The sequence below is a fragment of the Panthera onca genome, chromosome D1 (genome assembly GCF_046562875.1).
Source record: "Panthera onca isolate mPanOnc1 chromosome D1, mPanOnc1 haplotype 2, whole genome shotgun sequence".
Lineage (NCBI taxonomy): Eukaryota > Metazoa > Chordata > Mammalia > Carnivora > Felidae > Panthera > Panthera onca.
In genome coordinates, this window is record NC_138348.1 from 17,197,860 (window position 1) to 17,221,201 (window position 23,342).

General features: G+C 61.7%; 2 protein-coding genes across 3 annotated transcripts; one reads left to right on the forward strand and one right to left on the reverse strand.

The window, feature by feature from the left end:
- Nucleotides 1-2,340: 2,340 nt before the first annotated feature.
- FREY1 (Frey regulator of sperm-oocyte fusion 1) lies at nucleotides 2,341-3,895 on the forward strand. Its single transcript, XM_060606509.3, has 3 exons — nucleotides 2,341-3,262; nucleotides 3,479-3,552; nucleotides 3,739-3,895. Exons 1-3 carry the CDS (start codon nucleotides 3,159-3,161, stop codon nucleotides 3,858-3,860), a joined length of 300 nt encoding a protein of 99 aa, XP_060462492.1. The 5' UTR covers nucleotides 2,341-3,158; the 3' UTR covers nucleotides 3,861-3,895.
- A 74-nt stretch (nucleotides 3,896-3,969) lies between these two features.
- On the reverse strand, nucleotides 3,970-22,971 carry MAPK8IP1 (mitogen-activated protein kinase 8 interacting protein 1). Of its 2 annotated transcripts, none has more exons than XM_060606501.3 (12): nucleotides 22,667-22,971; nucleotides 12,091-12,196; nucleotides 9,877-10,167; nucleotides 8,194-8,275; nucleotides 7,067-7,879; nucleotides 6,812-6,887; nucleotides 6,040-6,212; nucleotides 5,727-5,836; nucleotides 5,503-5,619; nucleotides 5,339-5,409; nucleotides 5,120-5,218; nucleotides 3,970-4,792 (listed from the first exon to the last, which is right to left on the reverse strand). In XM_060606501.3, the coding sequence occupies exons 1-12, from the start codon at nucleotides 22,765-22,767 to the stop codon at nucleotides 4,720-4,722; spliced, it is 2,112 nt and encodes a 703-aa protein (XP_060462484.3). In that variant the 5' UTR covers nucleotides 22,768-22,971; the 3' UTR covers nucleotides 3,970-4,719. The 2 variants fall into 2 exon arrangements, with proteins under 2 accessions (XP_060462484.3, XP_060462485.3); XM_060606502.3 differs by lacking the exon at nucleotides 22,667-22,971 and adding an exon at nucleotides 13,269-13,676.
- Nucleotides 22,972-23,342: the final 371 nt, after the last annotated feature.

Consider the following 23,342-nt stretch of genomic DNA (forward strand, 5'->3'; position numbering starts at 1 on the left):
TAACATCCTCTCAACCCTTCCCTCTTCGGTGATGGAGCCGCTGCAGCCCGTACCTCGTCACCGGGCCGAGAAGCCTCTGCTGGGACTGGGCCCCGCTCTCCTCCGGCCACAGAAAGCTGGGGTTTAGCCCCATCGCGTATAGGGAGCCGCTTGCTGGCAGCTGCAGAAGTCAACTCCGCTTCCCTGTCACCGGTCCGTGTTGACAACAAACAAGGCCGAACCTGGGCAGTGGATGACATCGGCCCGCGTGTCTGCTGGCCAGAGCCTCTGTGTGTCCCTTCCCTGCAGGACCGTCTTGCTCCCGCTGCCCTTGGCGGTGGCCGCCTGTCAGCCTCTGTGCTGGAGCCTGACAAGTGGTGGGCCCGGCTTGCCGCAGAGGGGCACCTCAAGCCCTGAACCCCCGGTTGGCGGCAGCGGGCTTCTCCCATAGGCCAAGTAGGTCAGCCGCCAGCCGGTACTGGGGCTGATGCTGGGAGCCTGAGAGGCTCTGGGGGAAAGCCGGGTTCGGGTTCAGGGGGTGTGAGCTGGGGTCTCCTCACACTCTCCCTGCCAGCTCCCTCCGGGCCGAGTTTCCCAGGCCCACACTCACTGCTGCAGAGGGTGCAGGGACCCAGACTGAGCGACTGAAGCCTGGTCTTTGTGCGTGTTCTGTCCCCAGCCTCAGCCTCCGCTCCCGTCCCCTTTGCCCTGTGAACGGACCATACCCTCCTGCCGCTTTCTAGCCAGATGAGCGGCCCTTTAAGTTCTGAAGGTTCCATCTGCACCAGTGTCCGCCCTGCCTCACCTCCTCTGACACCCTGGGGGGAGCCACTGTAGGAGGGGCCAGCCTGCCTCTGCTCCCCCCTCCCCCCCCCCCCCCCCCAGATCCTTCTGGGAAAGGCACACCCGGGTCCTGGGCCGGAAAGTGAAGGGACCAGTCTTCAGGTAGTCACAGCTTGAGGCCCTCGACCTCGTGTTGCGTAGAATGACTGTGGCCGGGCACTTGCCCTGTAGCGGCCCTGGGCCTGGTGCTGTGCATTCCGCAGGGAGTAAATACAGGTCTCCTTGTCGGCCGGCTCTCAAGGACCGGTGGAGTCACGTGTAAGTGCATGCGGCGTGCCAGGATAGGTGGGCATGTGGACGTGCGAGTCTAGGTCATGAGAGCTAGGTCGGAGGTGGGCGAGTGGGGGATGCTTGCTGCCTAAACTGGCGCCTGCGGAGAGCGCGCCGGTCGAGGAGGCCTCCCTTCAAGCAGGCTTTCAAAGCGGTAACGTGTCACAGTCACAACAGTCACAGCCATGTGAGCTGCTGCTGGGGTGGAAGGGATGGGAGGGCGGGAGCAGAAGGGATGAGCGGGAGGGGAAAGGCAGAGCCAAATCCAGCAAGCCATCGCAGGCCGGGTGAGAAGCTCGGACCTGCCTCCGGAAGGTGGGGGGAGGGGCACTCTGAACCTCATCCCGGGGGGCACCTGGGTGGCTCAGTTGGTTGAGCGACCAACTTCGGCTCTGGTCATGATCTTGCGGTTTGGGAGTCAAGCCCCGCGTCAGGCTCACTACTGTCAGTGTGGGCCCACTTCTGACCCCCCGTTGCCACCCCCCACCCCGCTCTCTCTCAAAAATAAACTTTTTTTTTTTTTTAAGTTTACGTATTTGGAGAGAGAGGACCCGTAGGGGAGGGGCAGAGAGAGGGGTACAGAGTCTGAAGCAGGCCCCGCGCTGACAGCAGAGAGACCGACACGGGGCTCGAACTCACGAACCGTGAGATGGTGAACTGGGCCGAAGTCGGACGCTTCGCTGACTTGAGCCACCCAGGAGCCCCAAAAAAGAAACATTAAAGAAACCCCGAACAGACCCAGTGGCCTGGTGCAGGGGTGCTGGTGGCAGACCGTGCTGGAGGGGGAGCACGGTGACCCTGGCGGCAGAATGGGGCCGGACTAAGGCTGTGGCAGGGCGATGGCAGGGTGTAGGTGGAACCCAGGCATGCCTTGGGACCCGTTGTGGATAGAGGGGAAGACTGGCATCTCAGAGGCAAGGAGTGTGCGCGATGAGGGACTGAGTTGGGCAGTGTCCAGAACCCGTGGTTCCCAGCGGTGGCGAACTGTGGTGAGGACGGAGGGTCCCGGCACAGGTTTGTGAGGGACCGTTGTGTGCAAGATGCAGAAAGGGAGATGACCACGGGGAGCTTAGTGTGTGGGCTCAGCACACGAGGACAGTCTGGACTGAGACACCAGGGCTTGTCAGCCTCGGGGCACTGAGGACCAGGAGCCCAGGCCGTCCCTCTCTGGGCCTTGGGCACCTTGGCAGTTACCGGGGTGGGGCTGGACCCCCAGTAGGTCGCCGTCTTAGAAGCGGCCGTGTTTCCAAAGTGCAGAGCCCCACTCGGCCCTCGGGGTCTGATTCCACGGGTCTGGAGTGGGGCCGGGGGTCTCGTTTTTAAAGTCTCTGAGATTGCGAAGTGAGCCGGGTCTGCGTGGCACTAACGGGGCTGAGCGGGAGTCAAAGAAAGGGCCCCACGGCGGGCTCTCAGCCCGAGAAGAGCCTGTCTGCATGCTGTCACGCTGCATTGGTTCATTCAACACATATTTATTGAACGTCCGCCGGTGGTGGTTGGGGGTCCTGCAGTGAACAAAACCAGTTCCTACCCTTGGCAAGCTTCCGCTCCGGGGCGCAGGTGGCAGGCTTTGCCACCAAACTTGGACCCTCCCTGCCCGGCCTCGGGAGCGGTGGCAGGACCCGTGGAGCCCTGGGGCCACGGCGCTGGAAGCTTTGGGGAACAGTGGGGAGGTCCCTTGGAGCGGGCTCACTGCCAGTGGCATCTCTGAGCAGGTCGAGCGGCCCGCTCTGGCTGGCAGGACAGTCCTGGCATCGCTGAGGGAGAGCAGGTGGGGACGGCCGGGGCTCTGCGTGACCTCCCCGTGTGCCACACGTTGGGCACATACGTAGGTACCTCACCTCACAGGTGAGGAAACTGAGGCCCGCAATTGTGACATGTCCACCTAGCAAGAGGCAAGGCTGGGGTTTGAACCGAGATCAGACTCCAAAGGTTTGTGCCCTGAACTCTTGGGCAGTGACACCGAGCCCTGGAACTAATCCCCTTTGTGAGGTGGCCCTGGGAGTTGGCAGTGGTTCCGTCCTGCTGGGGGAGGGGCAGGCAGAAGCCAGGGTCAGGGACCTGAGGAGATGGTTCTCGCCATGCTGGGGGCTCTGTACCCGAGGGCCGGGCTGAGCCTCTTCCTCCTGGACCTCGTCTTGGCAGCCGCACTCCTCGGCCCCCAGCCACCGAGGTATCTCCCGGGGTCAAAGGGTCAGGGGTCCACAGGGCCGGGGGGCCTGGAAGGTGGGTGGCTCTGCCATGCTGCCTCCCTCTCCCCTCCCCTGAGGACAGGCTGGTGCCATTATGCTGGGCGTCGAGGCTCACCCTGTCCCCTACCCTGGGCCTTGACAGGGGAGGTGGTAGTGGCCTTTGGGGCCAGGGCTGAGCACCCCAACATCTCCCACAGGCCTCAGCGATCTGTTCCTGAAGAACTTTCAGGCCCTCTAGAACTCTCGCAGCCATTTTCCGGCCTGGTGGATGGTAGTATCTTTCAGCCCTGCCCTGCCCCGCCCCTCCCCCACCCCATGCGGGACACATGCCCTAAGGGAGGGGCACCCGGGTCCCTCCTCTAGGTCCTCTCATCCGGAACAGCTCTGTTCCGGGGCGGGGGGGTTGGGGGGACTTCAGTGGAGTCCTCCTACCACGCACGCCCTCTTCTCTTCTCAGACTATGGGATTCGACCCAAGCACCCCTGGCCACGAGGGCCTCGACCCCTGCTCTCCCAGGCCCAGCAGCGCAAGCGGGACGGGCCAGACATGGCAGAGTATTACTACGACGCACACCTGTGACGGGAGCCCCTTATAAAGCTATTCTGGGCAGCAAAGGCTCGGCCTTTCCTGGGATGGACACCACCTGGGCGCGGGAGGGGGCCCAGGCAGACACACCCACTGCGGTCCAGACAGGAAATGGCACTTTAATAGTTGTGGCCAGGGTGACAGGACCAAGACGGGGCTACAGCTGGGGCAGCCAAGAGGCCCTGGCTGGCCCGGGCCGGTCCAGAAGCCTCCTCTTCCCGCTGGGACGGGGCCCCGCTGCAGCTCTCTCCTTCCCTGGTGAGGTCCCACACGTGCCAGGGGCCAGCATGACAGCCACCCAGAGGCCACACAAGTGACGGAGCTGGGAACAGGGACTGCACCCCCACCTGCTGCCGTTTCCTTACTGTGAAGTCCTCGGGAGGTGGTTGGGCTCAGCCTGAGCTCAGGGCCTTCGGTTGGGGCTGGGAGTTGGGGATGGGACGGGGCGGGCACCAGCAGGTGGCACGTGGGCTTTGTCGAGGCAGGAGTCACGGCCAGAGAGCCAGAGGCCCCGGCAAAGGAAGTGACGCCAAGGACGGGACAGAGCCCTCTGCTCCTACCGTGGGCATCCTTCTTGGCTAGAGGCCTGACACCCCTCCAGCCCCGCCCCTCCCCAACCCCCGGGCAGCCTGCTCCGTCCTCCATAGATGAATCTAGTCCCATATATTACAATAAACTGCGTTCATCTCTCCCCATAAACCCCGCCCTCCCCCACCCTCCGCCAAAGGCCCCCACTTCCCCACCCTCTGGTGGTGATGGGCCCCCCTCCTCGAGCAGTGCCGAGCCCTGTCAGCAGCCAGCTGGCCCGGTGCTGGCCCGAGGGCCCGGGGATGTAGAGGGCGGGGCAGCGCCGCTACTCCAGGTAGATGTCTTCCGTGGGGCAGGTGTACTCCACGAACTGCTTGTAGAACTGCTGGAACGCTCTCCTGGGAAGCAGGCAGACACACAGGTGACGGGACGAACAGGATCTCCACCCAAGGTTTTCGGGCTGGAGCCTCGGGGTCCCCGGGTAGGGATCCAGTTCCCCCCGGCAGAGCTGCTCTGCTCTGTCGTCTACACACGGAGCTTCCCGGGTGCCGCTTCAATTCAAGGAAGGGTCCAACCGCCAAGAAGTGTGGGAGCCACTCCTCGACACCACCCAGCCCTGACTCCAGGCCACGAGGTGTGCAGGGCAGTGGGGACTGGGGTGGGCCAAGCATGAGGGGCGCGCTCTGGGGCCGGGTGCTTGGCAGGATCCATACACGCGGACGTACCCCACGGATTCCGCCAGGGCTTTGGTGGACTCCTCGGACACAAAGACGTGGCAGGCAAACCGGTGGTCAGCAGGGTGCTTGGTGATGAACCCAAAGTACCTGTGGGAGGACAGGACGTGGGCTCAGCCCCCCTCCGCCCACATACTCGCAGGCCCAAGTCCTACCATGATAGCTCCAGGCCACCCCTTGACATTTCAATCTCTGTCCCTTCCCACTTACTTGTTGTTCTTTGGATGGTATCCACAGAAAGAGATGTTTTTTAACTGGAAAAAGTGGCTACATTTATTCCCCTACAGAAGGGAGAAGAGAAGCAGGGGTCAGTGGCATGCAGGGGCTACAGAGATCTGGTGGGGGGGCCTGGGGGCTGGGACCGGGGAGGTCACCTTGGCCTCCTGGGAGTCATCAGCCTTGACGCCTATCTTCACGCCCCGCACGCTGATCTCCAGGACGCAGCTGGATGGCGGGTTAAAGTGCACGGTGAGCCGGCGGGTGGTGGCGATCTGTGGGCGAGGGATGAAAATCAGGCGCTGGATGTCCCTCTCCCCAGGAGAGGACGGGGACCGGGCTGGGGATGGGCGCCCATCCGAAGGGAGCGGGGAACAGGCACCTTTTGCATAGCAGCACAGAGCACGTCGTTGCCCTTGTGATAGGGGACCTGGACCGAGCCCAGGAACTTCACCCGGAACTGGTCCACCCAGTCGCTGTTTTTGGTCAGGGCTGGAAAGCAAGCGGGAAGTGAGGAGTGGCAGAGCCAGCAGAGGGTGCCACAGTCCGCGGACGTCCCAGCTCAGCTGGGCCTCGCTCTTCTCCCGTTGTGAAAGGGACCGAATGTCACCTCCGCGAGGGCCCTCCCCGGTGGGTCACATGAGGCCGGGGCGGAGGCGGGGCCTGGTGGCACCGAGTAGGGGAAAGGACGCTACCTGCCATGTGTTCAGGCTCCTTGGTGACCTCGATGGCATAGTAGGCGGGAAAGACGCCCCGGGCGCCTGTGCGCATATTGTAGGCCTCATACCAGTAGTCCTCGGCCTGCAGCTCCACCAGCAACGGGTCATCCACCTCCAGCTCAAGTTCGTCTTCGTGTCGAGGCACAAACCTGTCCCCAGCAAGGGCACGTGAGGAATTCACCACCAGGGCCTCCCCAGCCGGGCCAACAGTCTACTCCCCACCCCGCTCTGGGGTCAGGCGCCGCAAGAGCAGCATTAATTCAATAAACACGTGCAAAGTCTCCTGAGCGCCTGTTAACGGTGCTGTCCCTGCGGAAGAGCGAGGTCACGCAGACACACACCTGCCATCGAGGAACTTGTGGGCTAAGGGAGGAAGTGCCCAGAGCCATTGGTAAAACAGAGGGAACAGGAAGTGAGCACTTCTCTGTGGAGGAGGCTGGGGGGTGCGCCCTGTGTGCGGTCAGGCACGGTCTCTGCCGGGCACCTTCCTGGGCTCCTGCCCCCCCCAGCCAGACTAGGTGCTCCGTCCCCGGGCCTGGCAGCGCAGCACTGCGGAGGGCCATGCCGTGCGAACCCATCGCACCATCACCCTGCTCGGGAGTTCCGACACGGTGGACGCCATCCCCCTGGGGCCGAGCGGAGGGCTGAACGCCAGCTCCAGGGGCTGGGTCTAGGCCACACAGTGACGGCAGAGCAGGGAGGGGGTGTCCCCGCTGCCGCCTGGCCAGCCCGACCCCGCTGCTCTTACCTGAATATGGCCCGGTGTGTCTGCTCCTGCTCCTCCCCGTTGATGACACAGGAGAAGAGCCCGAAGGACTCCGCACCTGCAGGTGAGGGGGATGGGCTGGAGGAGAACGGTCCCACCTCTAGCCGAGGTTTAGGGGGCAGGTGGCAAGCTCTTGGTCCTGACGCCTTGAAGCAGATGGGTGAGGCCACCTCCAGGAACACCCTCGATTCGCCTCTCCCCCTCCCAGGCCCCCCACCGCTCCTGCTGCAGACTCACTGGAGGAGCGAGAGCGGCCACTCATGAAGACGTTCAGGAACTTCTTGGAGAAGTGGACGTCGGGCTCGTCGGGCGTGGAGTCCTCGGAGAGGCAGGCAGCGGGCCGCGGCCGGGGGGCCTCCTCATATTCCTCCCCAATGGCTGACTCGTAGGGCGAGGAGGCAGAGGCGCAGTTGTCATAGACGGTGGCCGAGTCGCTCTCGTCGCTGTAGTCTCCGAAGCACGGCCGCAGGCTCACCAGCTCCAGCTGCGCGTGCTCGTCCACCACCAGCGTGTACTTGACCGAGTCGTAGGACAGGGCGCTGGTGTCCGAGCTCAGCGAGGCCCGCGGAGGCGGCGGTGGCTCCCCCAGGCTCCCCCGCCACCCTCCGCCCGGGGGCTCGGCCCGCTCTGGAGACGACAAGCAGTCGAAGCCCTCGTCCTCCTCACTGATGGAGGGGTGCGGCCGCCCTGCAGTGGAGGGGTAGGCGGCAGGGTCTGGATCGGAGCTGACCGACATCCGGCTCTCAGCCGGTGGCAGGAAGGCGGAGGTGGGCTCTGCAGGGTCCGGGGGCCTCTGCACCGGCGTCAGGTAGATCTCCTCGGTGGCCTCTAGCCGCACGTCCGCCTGGTAGTGGATGCGGTCTCGATGCGAGTGGCCACGGCTGCTCGGTGGGGCAGCGGGGGGGCCACCGGGAGGTGCCATCTGTGTGGCGGCGCTGCGGCGGCAAGGGCTGTCGGTGGAGGTGCCTCGATCCTTGGTGGTGGCGGGGCTGCTGGGGGGCGGCAGCTCATCGCTCAGGCAGATGTGTTCATGTGGCGGCGTCTGCTCCCCTGGAGGGCAGGCGGGTCAGTGTCGGCGGTAAAAGCGGGGAGCTTCGCCCCTGACTCCCAGGCCACCTGCCCCCTCCACTCAGCATGCGGGACACGGAAACCAAGGTGAAGGCTCCCCGGCAGGAGGCCACGGTGGACTCTGGGGCCGGTCCTCTCACTGCCACCCCAGCTGACTTCAGATGGGCCCGCTCAGGGCTACGGGACAGGCAGTTCACCTCAACTCAGCAAGACGGAAACTGCCGGGCTGGCTCTCTAGAGGGGGAAGTGAGACAGTGTAGGTGGCGGTCCAGGTACGGGAAAGGGTCCTGACTTACCTGTCTTCAGGGGTGAGGATGATCGAGACACCCGATCCTGCCAACTGTGCTTCTTGCCCAGAGAATTATTATTCAGTGTGTCCTGTGCAGAAAACAAAAGGCCCTTGTGACAGAAGCAGTCAACAGTGCCCGGCACAGGGAGGCCCCGGCCCTGCCCCCGTCAGGCCATCCCTAGGCCATTTGCTGCGCACGCATCCCCAACCCTCCTCGAGCAGGCAGGAGGGGTGGCCAAGTCCCAGCCCTCCCAGCCAGACCTACTGGCTCTAGACGGCTCTCCCTCCTGGCTCAGGGAAGCTGGCCCTCGGGGGAGATGCTCTTATCAGCCTCAACAAAGGTAGTGATGGCCAATATGTGTGGTGGTGAGTGGGGGAGGAGTGGAGGAGAAGCAGGAGCCATCTGGGGACAGAGCCAGACCCCCAGTCCCAGACACTGAGGCTATACATATAGATGCTCACTTCCAGCCAAGTCCTGGAGCTCAGCAAGCTATAGCTTAGGGAAGGGACAGGGACATTCTAGTAGAAGCTGGAAAAAGGATGAGGAAGGGTCTCCCAGCAGCTGGCCTGGGGAACTGGGATGAATCATGCAAATGATGAATCAGTAACATGGTTCCCAGACCCCTCCAGGAGCACATGACTGAGTTATGACAGATGTAGCTGTCAGTGGCCTTCCTTCCTGGATCTCCAGGGCTGCCCATCCCACATCATTGGTGCCCTGGAACCCCTCTCCACAATGCCTGCCAACGAGGCTCCCCACAAACTATTTAGGCCTTCTCCCCTGGGAACACTCTCATAGGCCCTCACATTCATGAGTCTGGCTGCCAAAATCCACCCCAGAGGATTCTGGGAAAGGGATCAATCCTTTCCCTGCAGCCCCTGCACCCTCCACCAACAGCCCCACCTCCCTGGGCCCCTCCTCTACACCTCTCCAGCCGGGGCCTGGAAGACAAAGGGCCACAGCCGGCTCTCCCCCACCCTATTCAACCCTCCTTGGCATCCAGCCACCCAGCCCAGGGGCCCCAGGCCCCCAACTCAGCCAAGCAGCTCCACCTCCCATGTCTCTTCCCTGCCTTCTGGGAATTCCCAGCTGCCCACATCTCAAACTGGCGGCTGCTTCTGAGCTCCCCATCCCCACCTCTTCACAATTCCCCATGACCTTTCCCGGAAACGACCACTTTAGCTGCTCTCTTCTCCAGGCCCTGCTTCTGCCCTTCACCAGGAGCCCCACACCCTAAAAGGGAAACCCTGCTCCAGCCTGAGGTCCAAAGCTCCAAATCCCTGCGACCCCTCAAAGCCCTGTTCTGCTCTCCTAAGCCCCCACTGCTCTCCTTACCCAGATCCTTCCACTGTCCCCCTCGGCTCCTTCACTCCTTCACCCCTCTACGAGGCTCCAAACCCTGTCGGCCCCACCTGGCTCCTCTCCTTTAGGGCAGATCCCACCTGCCCACCGAGACCACCTCCCCTGGGGCCTCCCACTTGGGAAGTCTCACCAGGCCGACTTCTCCCAGTGCCGGCCAGCAGGTCCCTCTCCCGCAGCCTCTCTTCGCGCCTCCAGCCTGCCGGCCTGCCCACCTTCCTCCTCCGCGAGTTGCTCTGCGCCCCCTACGCCTCGCGCGCCCAGTGCCTCGCGCGCCCAGTCCCCGGGGCACCACCCCTTCAGCCCCGCCCCACGCTGCTCGCGCCTCACCTGAGACCGCGGCACCTGCGGGAAGAGGTTGAGCGTGGTGGGCCGCTTGGGCCGATATGTGTCCCCACTGCCCTGGCCCTGGCCCTGGCCGCGGGGCGCCGGCTCTTGGCGGGGCTCGGCCTCAGGCGGCCCCGCTCCCGGCCGCCGCGCCGCGCGCTCCTCCTCCTCGTCGTCGTCCTCGGCTCCGGGAGTGTCCCCCGCCGCGTCGATCAGGTCCATCTGCAGCATCTCGGCCTGCAACCGGCTCCCCGCGCTGCCGCCGCCCCCAGACAGCAGCCCGGCGCGCGGGGGCTGCGCCGCACGGACGGAGGGGCGTCAGGGGGCGGGGCCGCGTCGGGGCGGGGCCGAGGCCGCCGCGCACTGCCCCACCGCCCGGGCGAGTCCATTCCGCGGCCGCAAAGGGGGAGGGAAGGGGACAGGGGCAGGTGGCCGGCGAGAGGGGGCCGCGCCCTCCCGCCCCTCGCCCCTCGCGAGGACTCGCGAGGCCGACTCCTCCCCAAGCTAGTCGGCGCCTTTGGCGGTCTATGCCGCCCCCCTCCCCGCGCTGCCCCCTTTCCTGACTCTCTGCACCCTCCCGTTCCCTTGGCAACGGCCGGTGACCTCACCGGGGTTGTAAGCCGAGCCCAGAGTGAGGTCACCGCTGTTGCCATGGGGACGCAGGGTCGCCAAGGAGTTCGGGCCCCACAAGGGATGGAGGAGGGGGAGGTTAGTATTTGAAGGGGGCAGTGAAGAAAACTGGGAAACCAGTCCCAGCCAGGCGAAGGATGGAGGAAGGGCCGCAGTGCAAACAGAAGAGGGATGCAGGGGGTGGGGGGTGGGGTGGGGAGGGAGGGGGGAAGGGCAGGTGGGGGCACCGGCACGCGGCACCTCTCTACAGTCCGAGGACCCTCTAACCTGGGTTTTCTCTCAGGCCATCCTAACCTTGATCATTCAGAGCCCCAGTCTAGTTTCAGCTCTGCCACTAACTCCCTGGCACCTTGGACAGATCCCCTGACCCTTCAATTCCCTCTCCAGTTAACTGCCTCCCAGCTTCCCAGAGAGGTGAGGGCTTACTGGCAAGAGTGTGTGAAAGCCCCCTAGAACTTGTCTAAGTCCCCACAGGGTACACCTCTAGCTAGTACTGCCTCAGGGCCCTGGCTGGTGGCAGGGACCACCCTCTCCCGAACTCTGCTGGTGCATGTTGGGTGAAAGGGTGGTGTCGGATTCCGGAACAGGTGTATGACCTTAGGGAAGCTATGTCAAGGCCCTGGGACCATTCCTCACCCTTGCTGGCCTGGCCGTGGGGGTACTGGAGGGTTATCCTCATCCCTTGGTTTCCCCTTGCCTGGCAGAGCTTACAGGATCTCTGTAACAGGCAACAGGAGTTCAACCCAGAGACAGGCACCCCACCCAGCTCACACCGCAGCTCTCCTTTGCTAACCATTCTCCTCTAATACCATGTCCACTTTAGCCACCCATCCTCCTGGGTGCTGACAGAAGCTCTGGACTCTGCAACCTAGTCCCGTGCTTTGCCTCCTATTTCCTGGCCAATGGTTCCTTTCTTCCTGTTCTGAAAAGACCTAGGGGGATCCCTATCCGACCCAAATTACCCGCATGCTGAGGACCCCCTGGCAGGATTCAGAACTTAGGGAATGGAGAGAGCCATCTGTCCTATGATAAAGCCAGGAGGCCAAAAGCAGCAGCAATGCTCGGGTAACCCTCCAGAGGATCCTTTAGAACTGCAGTCCAGGGAGGGTCTGTGGGGCTATGTGGTGTGATTTGGTGCAATGGCAGCCGAGGGAGTGCCTTGGCTCTTTTTTCCTGTCCCAAAGCACTGCAGACTCTAACAGACTCCACCCTGCTCTGCCTCAGGCCCTCTGCCAAGGCTGCTCCGGAAACGGTTTAGGGTAGTGCTGATCCTTCCCTTAACTCTAGCCCTAACTGCTACTGCCCTACATCTGAAGACCTCCTGTCCTCTCCCTTCTTGTGGGCAGTGGAAGGAGCTGCCTCTTGCCTTAGCCCCTGGCCCAAAAAAAAAAAAAAAAAAAAAAAAAAATTCTGATCGAGCACCCAAGATGTGCCACGCATCGTACTGGATGTGTTTCTTGGATGTCATTTCATTTAATGGGATGCCATACAGACCCTGAAAGTCCTTTTGTAGATGTGGGGATGCCTTCACTCCTGTCCTACCCATCCTACCATCCCACTCAGGGACTCCTGAAAGCCCACTCTTACCCGCAAGGACAGGGTGTCTTTGCACTGCAGGCTGATGCCACACTCCTCGGTGATCTCTGAGAGGTCTTCATCCTCAAACTCCTCCAAGCTGATGTCGTGGGTGAGCCTGGTGAGGACAGGAAGCCAAAGTTACCAACCCAGGAGGACTACTTAGTCCACTGATGTCTCCCTAGCACCTCTTCCAAGGGGCAGTCCCTCGAAGGCAAATCACAGCCCCCAGAGGATGGAACTTATCCACATGAGCCAAGACAAGGGGTAACAGGCAGAGAGAGGGGAGGCTCCAGGCTACTCCAGGTTATTCCATTTGGTTGCCAACCAGGAGGCAGTGCCTAGAAGGCCCAGCTGGTCAGAGCCTCAGTTCTGCCAGAGAAATGCCTCCCAGGGTCAAGGCAGGTGCCAAGGCCAATTCACCCATGGAGAAGGCAGAGGTGAGAAGCGACAAGGGATGCCTGGAGTAGGAGGGCTCCCCGTGCAATCCCTGCAGCGACAAAACCTGAGGTGCTGGCAGAGGCCCCTCCCCAGCCTCAGAGGAGTGCTCCATGCCCCCAGCCCAGGAAGACCGATGCCTCGTGAGCCCCGGGAGCAGGTGAAGGGAGATCTGGTGTCAATGTGGCTAGTTTCAGCCTGTTCCAGGAGAAACTACAACCCCATTCTGTGTTCTTCATCTCATCTCTTCAACCACAAAATCGCCTTGCCCAGCACACAGATCCTGAACAGAAGGCTGCAGAGGGTCAAGGAAGGCCTGGGGCTGGGGCTGGAGGTGTCGTGAGCTCAGGAGACAGACCACAGCACAACTCTTAACTGGCTGTACTAGAACCCTCTACCCCCAGGCCAGCCCCCACCCCACTGTGGTGACTGTCCGCTTGTCCCCTACACTGGCTCACCCCTAGCCCTGGGCACTCTACATGGCTTGGTGTGGGTGGGACATGTGAGAGAATTCTGTTGTGGAAGTTGGGGAGAATTCTGAGCCTTTTCCTAAGTAAGGGAGATTGAGGCACAGAGCAAGGGAGACCCAGGAGTCCAAGGTCAACCAGGAGAGGTGGTGGCCCAGCCCCCAGCCCCAGCCCCAGGCCCACATCCCCTGCCTCTTGACCCTGTCAGACCAAACAGAAACCCAGAGCTCCACGGAGCTGCCCCCTAAATGTCCCCCCGCCCCCACCAACCCCTCTACCCCCTACCAGCGCTCCCACTGGTCCTCCAACCAGCTGTCATTGTCTGGGCTCGAATCCATCTTCGGCACCACCTTCATGGAGAGCCCTGCCCGGCCGGGGGGCTGCAGGGCCCCAGGGCCACCCTCTCATGCCCAGAAGGGTTGGGGGGCTAGGGCTCAGGGCAGGGCTGGGGCCTCGGGCCTCCACTGCCGGGGCCTGCCTTTCTGCGTCCTGCCCGCAGCAGAAGCCTGGGGAGCTCATTAAAAATAGATGGGCCAGGAGAAGAGGCAGTGGCTGCCGACCCAGGCCCCGGCCCCAGCGCTTCCCAGCCCAGCCCTCAGCTGCGGGCGGCTTCCTTCCCGGCCTGGCCCGGCAGTTGCAGTTGCGCTGAAGCCGCTGCGTTGCCGCCTCCCCCTCAGGATCGGATCAGGTTACTGCAATCGATGCCACCTGCCCTTCCAATGCCCCTGTCGGGGGCTGGGGTGGCCCCCCTCCCTGGACCAGGCTTGTAAGCAGATGGCAGAAATCTGGGATGTCTCCCCCCAAAAGCCAACCCTGATCTGCTTTAAAGGGCCAGCGCCACACTCAGGGCACCTGGTGGTGAGATGGGGTGGGGGTGGGGGGGTGCTTCTGAAATTCTCCATGAATGGATGCCCCCACCCACACAGCAAGGCGCTCAGCCCTCACACCTCATCAGAGAGGCTTCCGTGGGGCCAGGCAGCATCCAGACAGTGCTGCCCGAGGTGGGTCCGGGCCGCCTCTATTGACAACCTGGATGCAGGAGAGAACTCTGTCACCTCCCAGGGGTTTCATCTTTCAGCACTCAGGAAGCGCCTATGGGTACAGGAGGTTCCATGGCCAGGGCTAAAGGCAGACCCTGTATGGACCCCTCCCAGGGGGCTGGAAGGTAATGAGCTTTCTGCCACTGCGGAGTGCCATAAACAGAGGCTGGTAGGCGCTGGAGGGGACGGCAGAGAGGGGTTCTGACCAGGACAAGGAAGCTGGACAGACAAGGTGCTCTTTAAGGCTTCTTCTGACCTGGAGCCTGAGGGTGGTAGGCTCTCAGGGCTGGGGGATGGCGTGGTGTGGAGGTGGGGGTAGGCTGCGGACGATGGTCTGGCCCAGAAGCCACGGCAGCCCCGTTGTCTGACCAGTGCGGCGCGACACCTCGGGCCTCGGGACGAGAACCCAGCGGCCGGCGCTAAGTGGTCAAGACGCATCGGCTGCCTGGAAAGTCACAGAGAAGACCCACTCCTGCGACTCAGCCAGCATCAGAGAGCTGCAGGGCGCCTGGGCATCTGACCCAGAGGTGCCCTCAGGCGCCCTGCTCTGCCAGTAATCCTTACACACATCCGCATCTCCTCCTCGCTGCCGGGTCCCAGCCCAGCTCCTGCCTCTGCAGCTCCAGACCTTCCCACTGGCCTGCTTGCCTCAGTGTCCCCATGCCAGGAGCGCTCCACCCCACCGACCATCAGGCGAAGCTGCCAGAAACACCACCCTTCTGCCCCCTACTCAAAGCCCCCTAAGGTTCCCTGCTAGTGGCAGGCCCCTTGGCTTGGCATTCAAGGTCTCCAGTTCCGCGTGTGACTGCCTGTACCTCCCGCACTTGCCTCCCCAGGGGTCTAGTCCAGTGCTCGGATGGAGCACCTGGCAGGCAGGCTTCTCAACCTGTGCTTGCTGGGAGAAGGCTCGGTTAAGCCCACTCCTCTGGGAAGCCCTCCCGGTCCCCCGTCAACCCTCACCTGTGCCTGGTGTCGCCACCTGCGTGGATGCAAGGCGGTGTGGCGGGACAGACAGGACCAGGCCTCCCTCAGACAGCCCGCCAGGCTGCTCCAGAGGTGGATGGAGCTCACATCGCCCACCCCTGTGCCGAGCAGGTGATGGCACACAGGTCCCCACCCTCCCCGCTCCATCTGGACTGTATGCTCCTGGAGGGTAGAGCTCGTGAGGTCACCTGGCACACACAAGGCCCTCAGGACACGCCTGCCACGTGTTTGTCGAGGGACATCCTTAGCGTCCACTTGCTTCTCTCAGGCCAGAGTGTTCAGGGCAGGCCCGCAGCTCATCTCTGCACCCCCCGGCGTCCCACTGTATCCCACTTCCGGGGACGGCGGGTCTGGGGGCTGGCAGGCCCAGCCGTGAGGCCAGCTGTGGGACACGGGGGGAAAGAGCACCGGGCCGGGCTCGAAAGCCTGCACTGGTGTCCTGCTGCGGTGGGGTGGGTGAAGGGAGCTGCTTATCTGACCTCTTCCTCCTCACGGGGCAGGATGGCAGAATGGTCACCATAGCAGGCTTGGAGACAGGAGGCGCGAGACCAGGTCCTGACTCCGTCACTGATGAGGCTCGGGGCCGCCAACCCTCTTCGTGCCCTGCATCTCCCCGAATCCTCACTGCAACCTTGGGAGAGGGTTTTATTTTGCCCCTTTTCCAGATGAGGAACCCTGAGGTGCACACGGAGGGCGCCGAAAATCTAGTTTCCCCACATGTAAAATGAGCACCCCTCCCCCCACCCCCCGCCCCCGCCCCGACCTCAAAGGTGCTGCTGAGGTTGAACACAGTGGAGCGTGTGGATTGCAGAGCGCTGTGAGGAGGTCACGACCAAGGAACGGTGGACAGACAGGTCAAGCAGGCTCCTTGGTGAGTCACCCCCGGCCCCTGCCCTTAGCTCCTGCTCCTCCGGGCACCCATGTCCCGGGTCTCCAGAGGAGGCCCTTTGTGGAGGGAAAGCTTAACGGACCCTTGGGCCCTCCAGGTTCAAGGAAGGCAATTGTCGGGAGGAAGGGAGATGGAAGGAAAAGCTGGCGGGGAGGAGGGAAGAGGAGAAGGGAGTAGGCCCCCAGATCCGGCGGCCTTGGCGGCTTCCCTCCAGAGGCAGCTGCTCTTGACCAGTCAGGCCTGCTTTGCCCATTCGGGTGAGATGGTTCCTGAGGTCTCATCCATGTTAACATTTGGTGACCCCGTGTCATGGGTTTGCTCTCCGGAGACCTCCCTGACCTTTGGAGTCTATAGATTTGAGGCCCCCCTCTTCCTGTAGTGTGCTCCCCCAAACGAACAAGCATGTCTTTGTGCTCTGGTGTTTATTACGTGGCCTTCTCCCTTCCACGTGCCGTCTTGTCTCCTGCTCTCCTCATCCCGCTGATGGCAGCCTAGTCCTCTCCCGTTTGCCGTCTCAGCCCGGCAGCAGGCTGAGTTAGGAGTGTGCGCAAAGTAAGGGTTAAGTGGCAAAGTGCTGAGGCTTTAGCTGAGCAAGGCCAAACCCGAGCCAGGGCTAGGCATGTGGCTGTCCGGAGGCCATTCCTGTCTTCCCCTTCCTGGCTCTCTGGAAGTGAGGGAGGGATGCCAGCGGAGTGACCTTGCGTCCTGGCCATGGTGCCCCACGGGCCCCTCTCACAACAGAGAGCATCTGTGGTTCAAGCGCCCAGCCTGTCTCTCTGCAGCCCTGTGCGTGCTGGGCAACTAGCCGGTTCCCAGTAGTTCTCGGTTAGGCTGGTTTCCCATTTCCCTCTGGCTCCCCTACAGGCCATTCTCCACTGGGCAACCCAAACCAGCACGTGACATGCAAATCTGGTCTAGAAACCCCTCCCCAGCTCAGAATCCCTTAATAGCTTCCCCTGGCACTTAGGGAAAGGGGCCAAAATTCCCTGTGGCCTGAGGCTACTTAGGGCCTCCCCGAACTCTAGGGTATCATTGCCTCCCCTACCCAGGTCCCTCGAGGAAGCCTTCCCTGACCTTCCTGACTAGGCCAAACAGCCCTGCTCCTGGCTTTCTCAGGCTCACTTACTGGTGGTTCTGGATCACTGGGATTAGACCTTTGGTTTCTGCGATCAGTGGGGTGGGGTGGGGGGCTCTACGGGGCGGCGGGGGAGGGCTCCCCTTAGGGGCTGTTGGTCCACAAGGGCAGGACCGTGTCTGTCTTGATCAATGACGTGGTGCCTGATAGGTACTTAATAAACGCTGGCTGAATGAACCACTGGCCTTTCTGGGTTTTCTCCTTAAAATTCTCTAAGTCAGGTGCCCTTTCAATTCAACTTCCTGTGGCCCACCGACGTCAGGATCTGGGGCAGAATGTTCAGGCCCCCAGGGAGGTGCTGGCTGAAACGGTGGGGTGGGGGGAGCCAGCCCAGCACCCTCAGAACTCCCACCCCATGCCACCGCCAGCTCTGGGGGGGGGGACACTGGGGCCAGCTAGCTTTGTTTCTCTCGTCTCTAATTCCCTCCCTGACCGTGTCCACACTGTGGACACCGGTGAAAAACGGAGTCCACCCCAGGAAACAAGTCCTATGGGACAGTCCCCACATATGGGGTTAGAATGTGTCTGATCTGTTTGAAGCTCTCGGTGCTGATACGTAGCCGGGACTCTGGGATCTGGTGATTTGACTTTTGAAAAGCCGCCCTGAGAAAACAACCCCTCATGTGGAAAAGGATGCGTGTACACAAGGATGCGTATTTCTCCTAACAGCAAACGAAAACAATTAATAGCTCAGCACCAGCGGGCTGGTTAAACCGTGGCCACCCAGGGCATGGAATAGTATGCGGTCTTTTTGTCGGATATTACGGCGTCTGTGTGTGAATGCAGAAAATGGCAACTACTCTAATGAGCAAACGGAACATAATGACCTCATGGCTTCACATGAGGAATCACACGCAGGAAGAAACACTAACACGGACGCAGCCATGAGACATGGTGGCATCTGGGGAGATCTTTTCTCCTCCGCTCCCCTGGATAAATTTTCTGTACTAGGTCAGACCAGCCTAGCGCCAGGCTCTTGCTCCTGATTCTGGGGCTGCTGGCCTTGCCATGGAGCGGTTTCCTGAGGGCAGGGGGGTCATCGTGTTCAACTGGCACCAACTCCCTACCCCTGTTCTAATCCGTGCACAGAGCCCAAGACCTCGTACACCGTAGGTACTAAATAAACGTCTACTGAAGGAAGTGCCACGGCACCGGCAGCTCTGAGCGCCAGAACGCGGCAGGGCCTACAGTTAATGTTGATAGAGACTTTTTTGAATGAATACAAGGGTAGGGCCACGGGACAGAGGTGACATCCTGGAATGGGTAAGAACCCCTAAGTGCGGATGGCGGCAGTGACCCCACTTTGTGGGATCCATGGAGGGCTCAAGCCAAGAACTCAGAGACCAACTTTAAGGCTCTGCCATCAAAGAAGTGGGGGTGAAACCCTGTCGTGGCCATTGTCTGCCCCCCACATTGGGGGTTCACTAGGAGCCAGGGTTGGGGGGGGGGCTGCCCAGGCCTTAGGGCTGGGGGAGGGTGGCTCCAGCAGCAGCAGCTGTTCCGTTTTCCCTCCTCCCACGGAAACGTCTGCCGGAACAGGCCAGGCTCCGGGGCCCTGGGCCATCTCCCTGCTCTCTGCTGCCCCTCGGGTAGTGATGTTCTCTCTGAGGCTTCAGTGGCCTTCTCTCGAGACTCCCAGGGTCTCTGGCCCCAGCCCAATCCTCTCTAGTGATGCCAGGCCTAAAAACAACTGCCTGTCTGAATGCTCCAGCTGGGTCCCCAGTGGTCACCAACCTCAAGCTCCGTAGGCCTCCTACTAATTTCGCCTCCCTGCCCACCAAGCCTCTCATCTCCCACAGGGCACCCCATCTCCAGGGGGCCCAGCGTCATCCTGGGTTCCTGCCTCCCCCACCCCTTATGCCAGATACCTCACCAAGTGAGCTAACCCGCCCCCGAAATCTTCCTCATGTCCTCTCCAGCCCCTCCTTGTCACACACAGGATGGCCAGTCTCCCAGTGGTCTCCCTGCCTCCCTGTCCGCTCTCTACCCAGCAGCCTGAGTGACCGTCCCAAGACAGTGACCCAACGCTGTGGTTCCTGCTAAACCTTTGCCGCTTCGCACTGACCCGCTGGCCCCGGCAGCCCTGGGCCTCTGACCTCAGCCACCATCACACCAGCCAGCCCGTCTGGTAAGACCTTGTCTGTCTCCCCTCTACACGGTCACCTGCGTGATGGCCAGGCCCGTGTCTGTGCCTCTGGAGCGTCTCCCCAGGGAGCCCGCCAAAGCGCAAATGTTTGTTGAGTGAGAGATAAACGAGGAGGCCTCTGCACCTCTCAGGTGGCCGTATCTGTCATCCCCAAGGCGGCGTGGTGAGGTAAAAACCACGGCATCCAGACAGTCATGAGGCCTGGGTCCTGTCACTCACCTGCTCTTCTCAGGGCAGCCACTCACACTCTCTGGTCTCCTCCTCAGTAAAAGGGAAGGGGGTTTGGATGAGCTGAGTTTTGAGGCCCTTCACCCACAGCTCTGCTCCCACATACCCAGGGTGAGCCGCTCGCTGTACTTTTCATAAGCACCCTTTGTCCCTCCCACATGGACTGCCCCTCTATCCCTCTCCTCTATCCCACCTACCCAGCTCCGTGTAGCCACTGGGCATTTTTCTAAAGTCTCTTTTCTAGAGTTTCCCCTAGAATGAACATGAGCCACTTTAATTTTAAATTCTCTTTTCTAATGTTGTAAGTTACAGAAGTAACCTAGGCTGCTTGTAGAAATGAGAAGTCCAATAATAACCCAAGTATGTGACATCAGTGACAATTCCTCCTCTGATACTACATCCAGAGGTAACTACTAGTAACTGCTTGGAGCATTTCTATAATCAGAAGGAAAAAAAAAACAACCACCAAACAGAACACTTATTTAAACCAACTACCAACAAACAAATGCTCTCCACCTCTCCATGTCCACACCATGCTTTCTCCCTGCACATGCTCTCTCCCTCAGGGCTCTCTCTTTTCAGGGTGGCTCTGAAATCAGACGTCCTGAACTCAAACCCCATATCTGCCATTTACCTAGTCTCTTTATGCCTCAGTTTCTTCATCTGCAACGTGGGGATAATACTCTTGCTCTGCTTCTATGGCTCTGGCGAGCATGAAACGCTCTTGCGCAGAAACCAGGTAGAACAGGGCTGGGCAAAGGGAGGGCCTCCCGGGGGGCTCAGCACGTCCCACCGTGATTCTCTGACAACATGTTCTTCTCTGAGCTCCAGGAGGACAGCACACAACTTACCCTTAATAATCAACCAAGAAGGCATTACTGAGCACCTACTCTATGCTGGGCAGCGGGCAAACCAAAGTTCAGATGTTGACTCCTTATGCCTTCTGGAAGCTGACAGTGGTGCTGGGGGCACACGTCTAGTAACAATACCAGCCCTGCATGAAAGCAGCTCCCCGCAGCCCCTGAAACAGTCAACGCGTGTTGTCCCATTCAGGTCGGCCTGAGTGGTCCACCTCAGGACCACCCTGAGCCGGAGCCAACACTGGCATCGGGGAGAAGAAGAAACAGAGGCGCTGGGAGTGAAGTGCCCAGTCTTGGGGCACGCAGCTAAAAAGGCTGGGCCACACTGCAAACCCAGACCGGCTGGATCCATGACCCCACCAAAGAGCCATGAGAGAGCGGTGACCATCCAGGGTTAACCCGAGCTGGGCGAAGGGCTATGCAAGGCAGAACAAGGGAAAGGTCAGCAGGGGCTTCTGGAGCAGGCAGGGCAGACCATGTGGGGCCGGAGACACTGCCTTTATTATTCCCACATGCTGGCCTTGTCCCCACAGCCAGGCCACAGTGTCCTGGAGGGCCAGCCCACGCCTCAGCCTTGGCACACTGCCGTTCTCGCCCACCTGGCCGGGACTGGACACTCGCCGGCTGGCATCCACCTCGTCAGTTCCTCTCACTAAAGCATCCATGCTAACCTGTCTGCCGGGGGCAGGGTGGGGTGGAGGGCACTGTCACCCTGGGATCTGGAAGCAGGTAGAGGGAGGGAAAACTGTTCTCTGGGCCAAAGACAGGGCCTGGAGGCAGCATGGACTGAACACACACAGAAGGCCCCAGGCTCTGACTTCCTCAGGGTCCTCAGGCAAGTCACTGCCTTCCTGAACCTCAATCTTGTTATCTATAAAATGGGCAGACCAATACCCATGCCCGTGAGGGTAAATGAGCCTGCTCTAGGAATGCTTTGAACAGTAAGGAGCCATACGGAGGACGGACAGCATGGAGGGTGGACACTTGTTGAATACCGACTTCATGCACACTAAGGAATCAATATTAATTAGCTCGCCTAATAGATGGGATTGTCAGGTCAGCCAGCTAGAAAGTGGTGGGGCTCAGATTTGAACCCAGGTTCCTCTAAGCTGTTCCACTGTGGAGGGGCCTCCTGGTAGGAAGGCAGTATTGGCCTCCTGGCTGGGCGTGTTATACCAGGTGGAATTGGTCTGGGACCTCAGCCGTTACCCAGAGGCACTACCCACGGAAGCCCCCGCCCTGGAGCCCTCACGCTTGGCCTCCTCCATCTGGTCCCCTCCCTCTGGTCTTCCCGGTTTCTGAGCTGAGGGCCTCCGGGGAGGTTTCTAGTGCTGATGATGCCATTAGAGAGCCCCAGGGGTCTCTACACACCTGAGGGCCAGGGAGCCAGCAACCCCTTGGTCAGAGAGAGGCTGGCGCCAGAGCCCAGCTGGGGCCTGGCTGGGGTGGGGTGGGGGGCAGGAGAAGGGAAGGCGCCAGCTCATTAGATAGAGAAACAATGGGGTATATGTAGGCCTCCTAGGCTCTGGAGCAGTTACACCCTCTGCTTCCCCCTCGCCAAATGGGCCCAGGATTATGGTGGAAGGACATCCACCCCTTCCCCATAACACCCGCTGTCCACTTATCTAGAATCCATCTCCCAATTGCCTAACACCAGATAGTGGGCAGAGAGAGGGGTGAAGGGGGACTCAGATCACAGACCTGGGTACTTGCTCCAGCAGGGACACCTTCCACCCAGTGTCCTTGGCTGCTCCAGGTATGCTCAACCCAGACCTCCCCCAACTACAGCTGGGCGTAGTGTCTCTAAGCCTTCTGCACGTGCACACACCTGGCCAGGTCAGTGCTTGCCTAATTCTATAGAGGGTCCTGGCCACGCCAGGCCTGGGAGTTAGGCCCCTCTGACCGGGCAGGGCTGGGGGAAGGGCCCACGGCTTCCTCCTTCCAGCACCAAGGTTGCCAGTTGCCCCAAGAAACTGAGACCCACGGGGCGCCCCAGCCTGCTCCCATCTCTATTCGGAAGCTTTCCGACTGGGCATAGGCAAAGCCCTAGCCTGCCTGCCTCCTCTGGGATCTCAGTCCAGACCCCAGGCCCTGCCGCAGTACCAAAGTGGGGGAGAAGGCGTCCTGAGCGCCCCCTCCTCCAATTCCAGTTCTGAATCTCCTAGCCTAGGGCATGGAATGGCGGAGGGAGCTGCACCACGGCTATGCAGCAGCTATCAGCCTGCACTTGAGGCTGAGGGGTTTTCTGCGGACCCTGTCCAGGGAGGGAACCCCATCACCACGCCGCCCTCCCGTTCCAGGGGTCGGGGTGTCTGTGCTGGGGGATGGGGGTGGGGGTGGGGGAAGCCCGGGCTCCTCAGCCCCGGCTGAAGGGCGGGGCGCGGCGGCCGGGGACTCTCACCTGAAATTGGGCGGCGACGCGATGTGTAGCCCCAGGAACGGGGAGGCGGCAGGCGGGGACGCGGCCCCCCCGCCCAGGCCGCCGCTCTCTCGCTCCGCCATTCTCCGGCACAGCCCTGGCCATCCGGGCGGAGCGCGGCGCAGAGGCGGCGGCGGCGGCGGATGGGAAGGAGGCGGGGGCGCGGCGAGAGGCCGCCGCCGCCGCGGGGCTCCAGCTGGGGCGGGTGCGGCGGACGCACCTGCGCAGGGCAGGGCGCGGCTCTGGACCTCGCGCCGCTCTCGGGACTGGCGCGAGCGCCGCCGCGCGCCCCCGGGCCCTGGCTAGGGTCTCGTGCGCCCCGCCCCCGCCCCGCCCTCGGCCCCGCCCCTCCGGCGCTCTCCGAGGTGCTGAAATCGCGGCCCCCGTGGTCCCTGGGCTCGGCTCAGCCGGGCTGAGTCCCACACTGACTCTTGTGCCCTCTTCCCCCTCGCTCAAAATCTTCGTGCCCGTGGGGGCTCTGCCCCTCGGGTGGCTCTAGCGCTTGGGTATCAGGGAACTAATGGCGGGACCCTGGTCCCCAGGGCCCTAGTTGGTCCCCAGCAGCAGACAAAGAAGGCGGACAGGAAAAGAGGGCCGTGGAGGAAGGCAGAGAACGGTGAGATGCTGTCGGGTGTGGGCTCCTAGAGCAAGGCAGGTT

What these genes read in the sequence shown, in the direction of transcription:
- FREY1 (XM_060606509.3), top strand. Translation starts at nt 3,159, where the DNA reads ATGGTTCTCGCCATGCTGGGGGCTCTGTACCCGAGGGCCGGGCTGAGC. An exon ending in CTCGGCCCCCAGCCACCGAG is followed by an intron (nt 3,263 to 3,478) that starts GTATCTCCCGGG and finishes CATCTCCCACAG; the next exon opens with GCCTCAGCGATCTGTTCCTG. An exon ending in ATTTTCCGGCCTGGTGGATG is followed by an intron (nt 3,553 to 3,738) that starts GTAGTATCTTTC and finishes TTCTCTTCTCAG; the next exon opens with ACTATGGGATTCGACCCAAG.
- MAPK8IP1 (XM_060606501.3), bottom strand. Translation starts at nt 22,767, where the DNA reads ATGGCGGAGCGAGAGAGCGGCGGCCTGGGCGGGGGGGCCGCGTCCCCG. An exon ending in TGGCCGCTCTCGCTCCTCCA is followed by an intron (nt 6,888 to 7,066) that starts GTGAGTCTGCAG and finishes CCTCACCTGCAG; the next exon opens with GTGCGGAGTCCTTCGGGCTC. An exon ending in TCTGTGCTGCTATGCAAAAG is followed by an intron (nt 5,620 to 5,726) that starts GTGCCTGTTCCC and finishes CCTCGCCCACAG; the next exon opens with ATCGCCACCACCCGCCGGCT.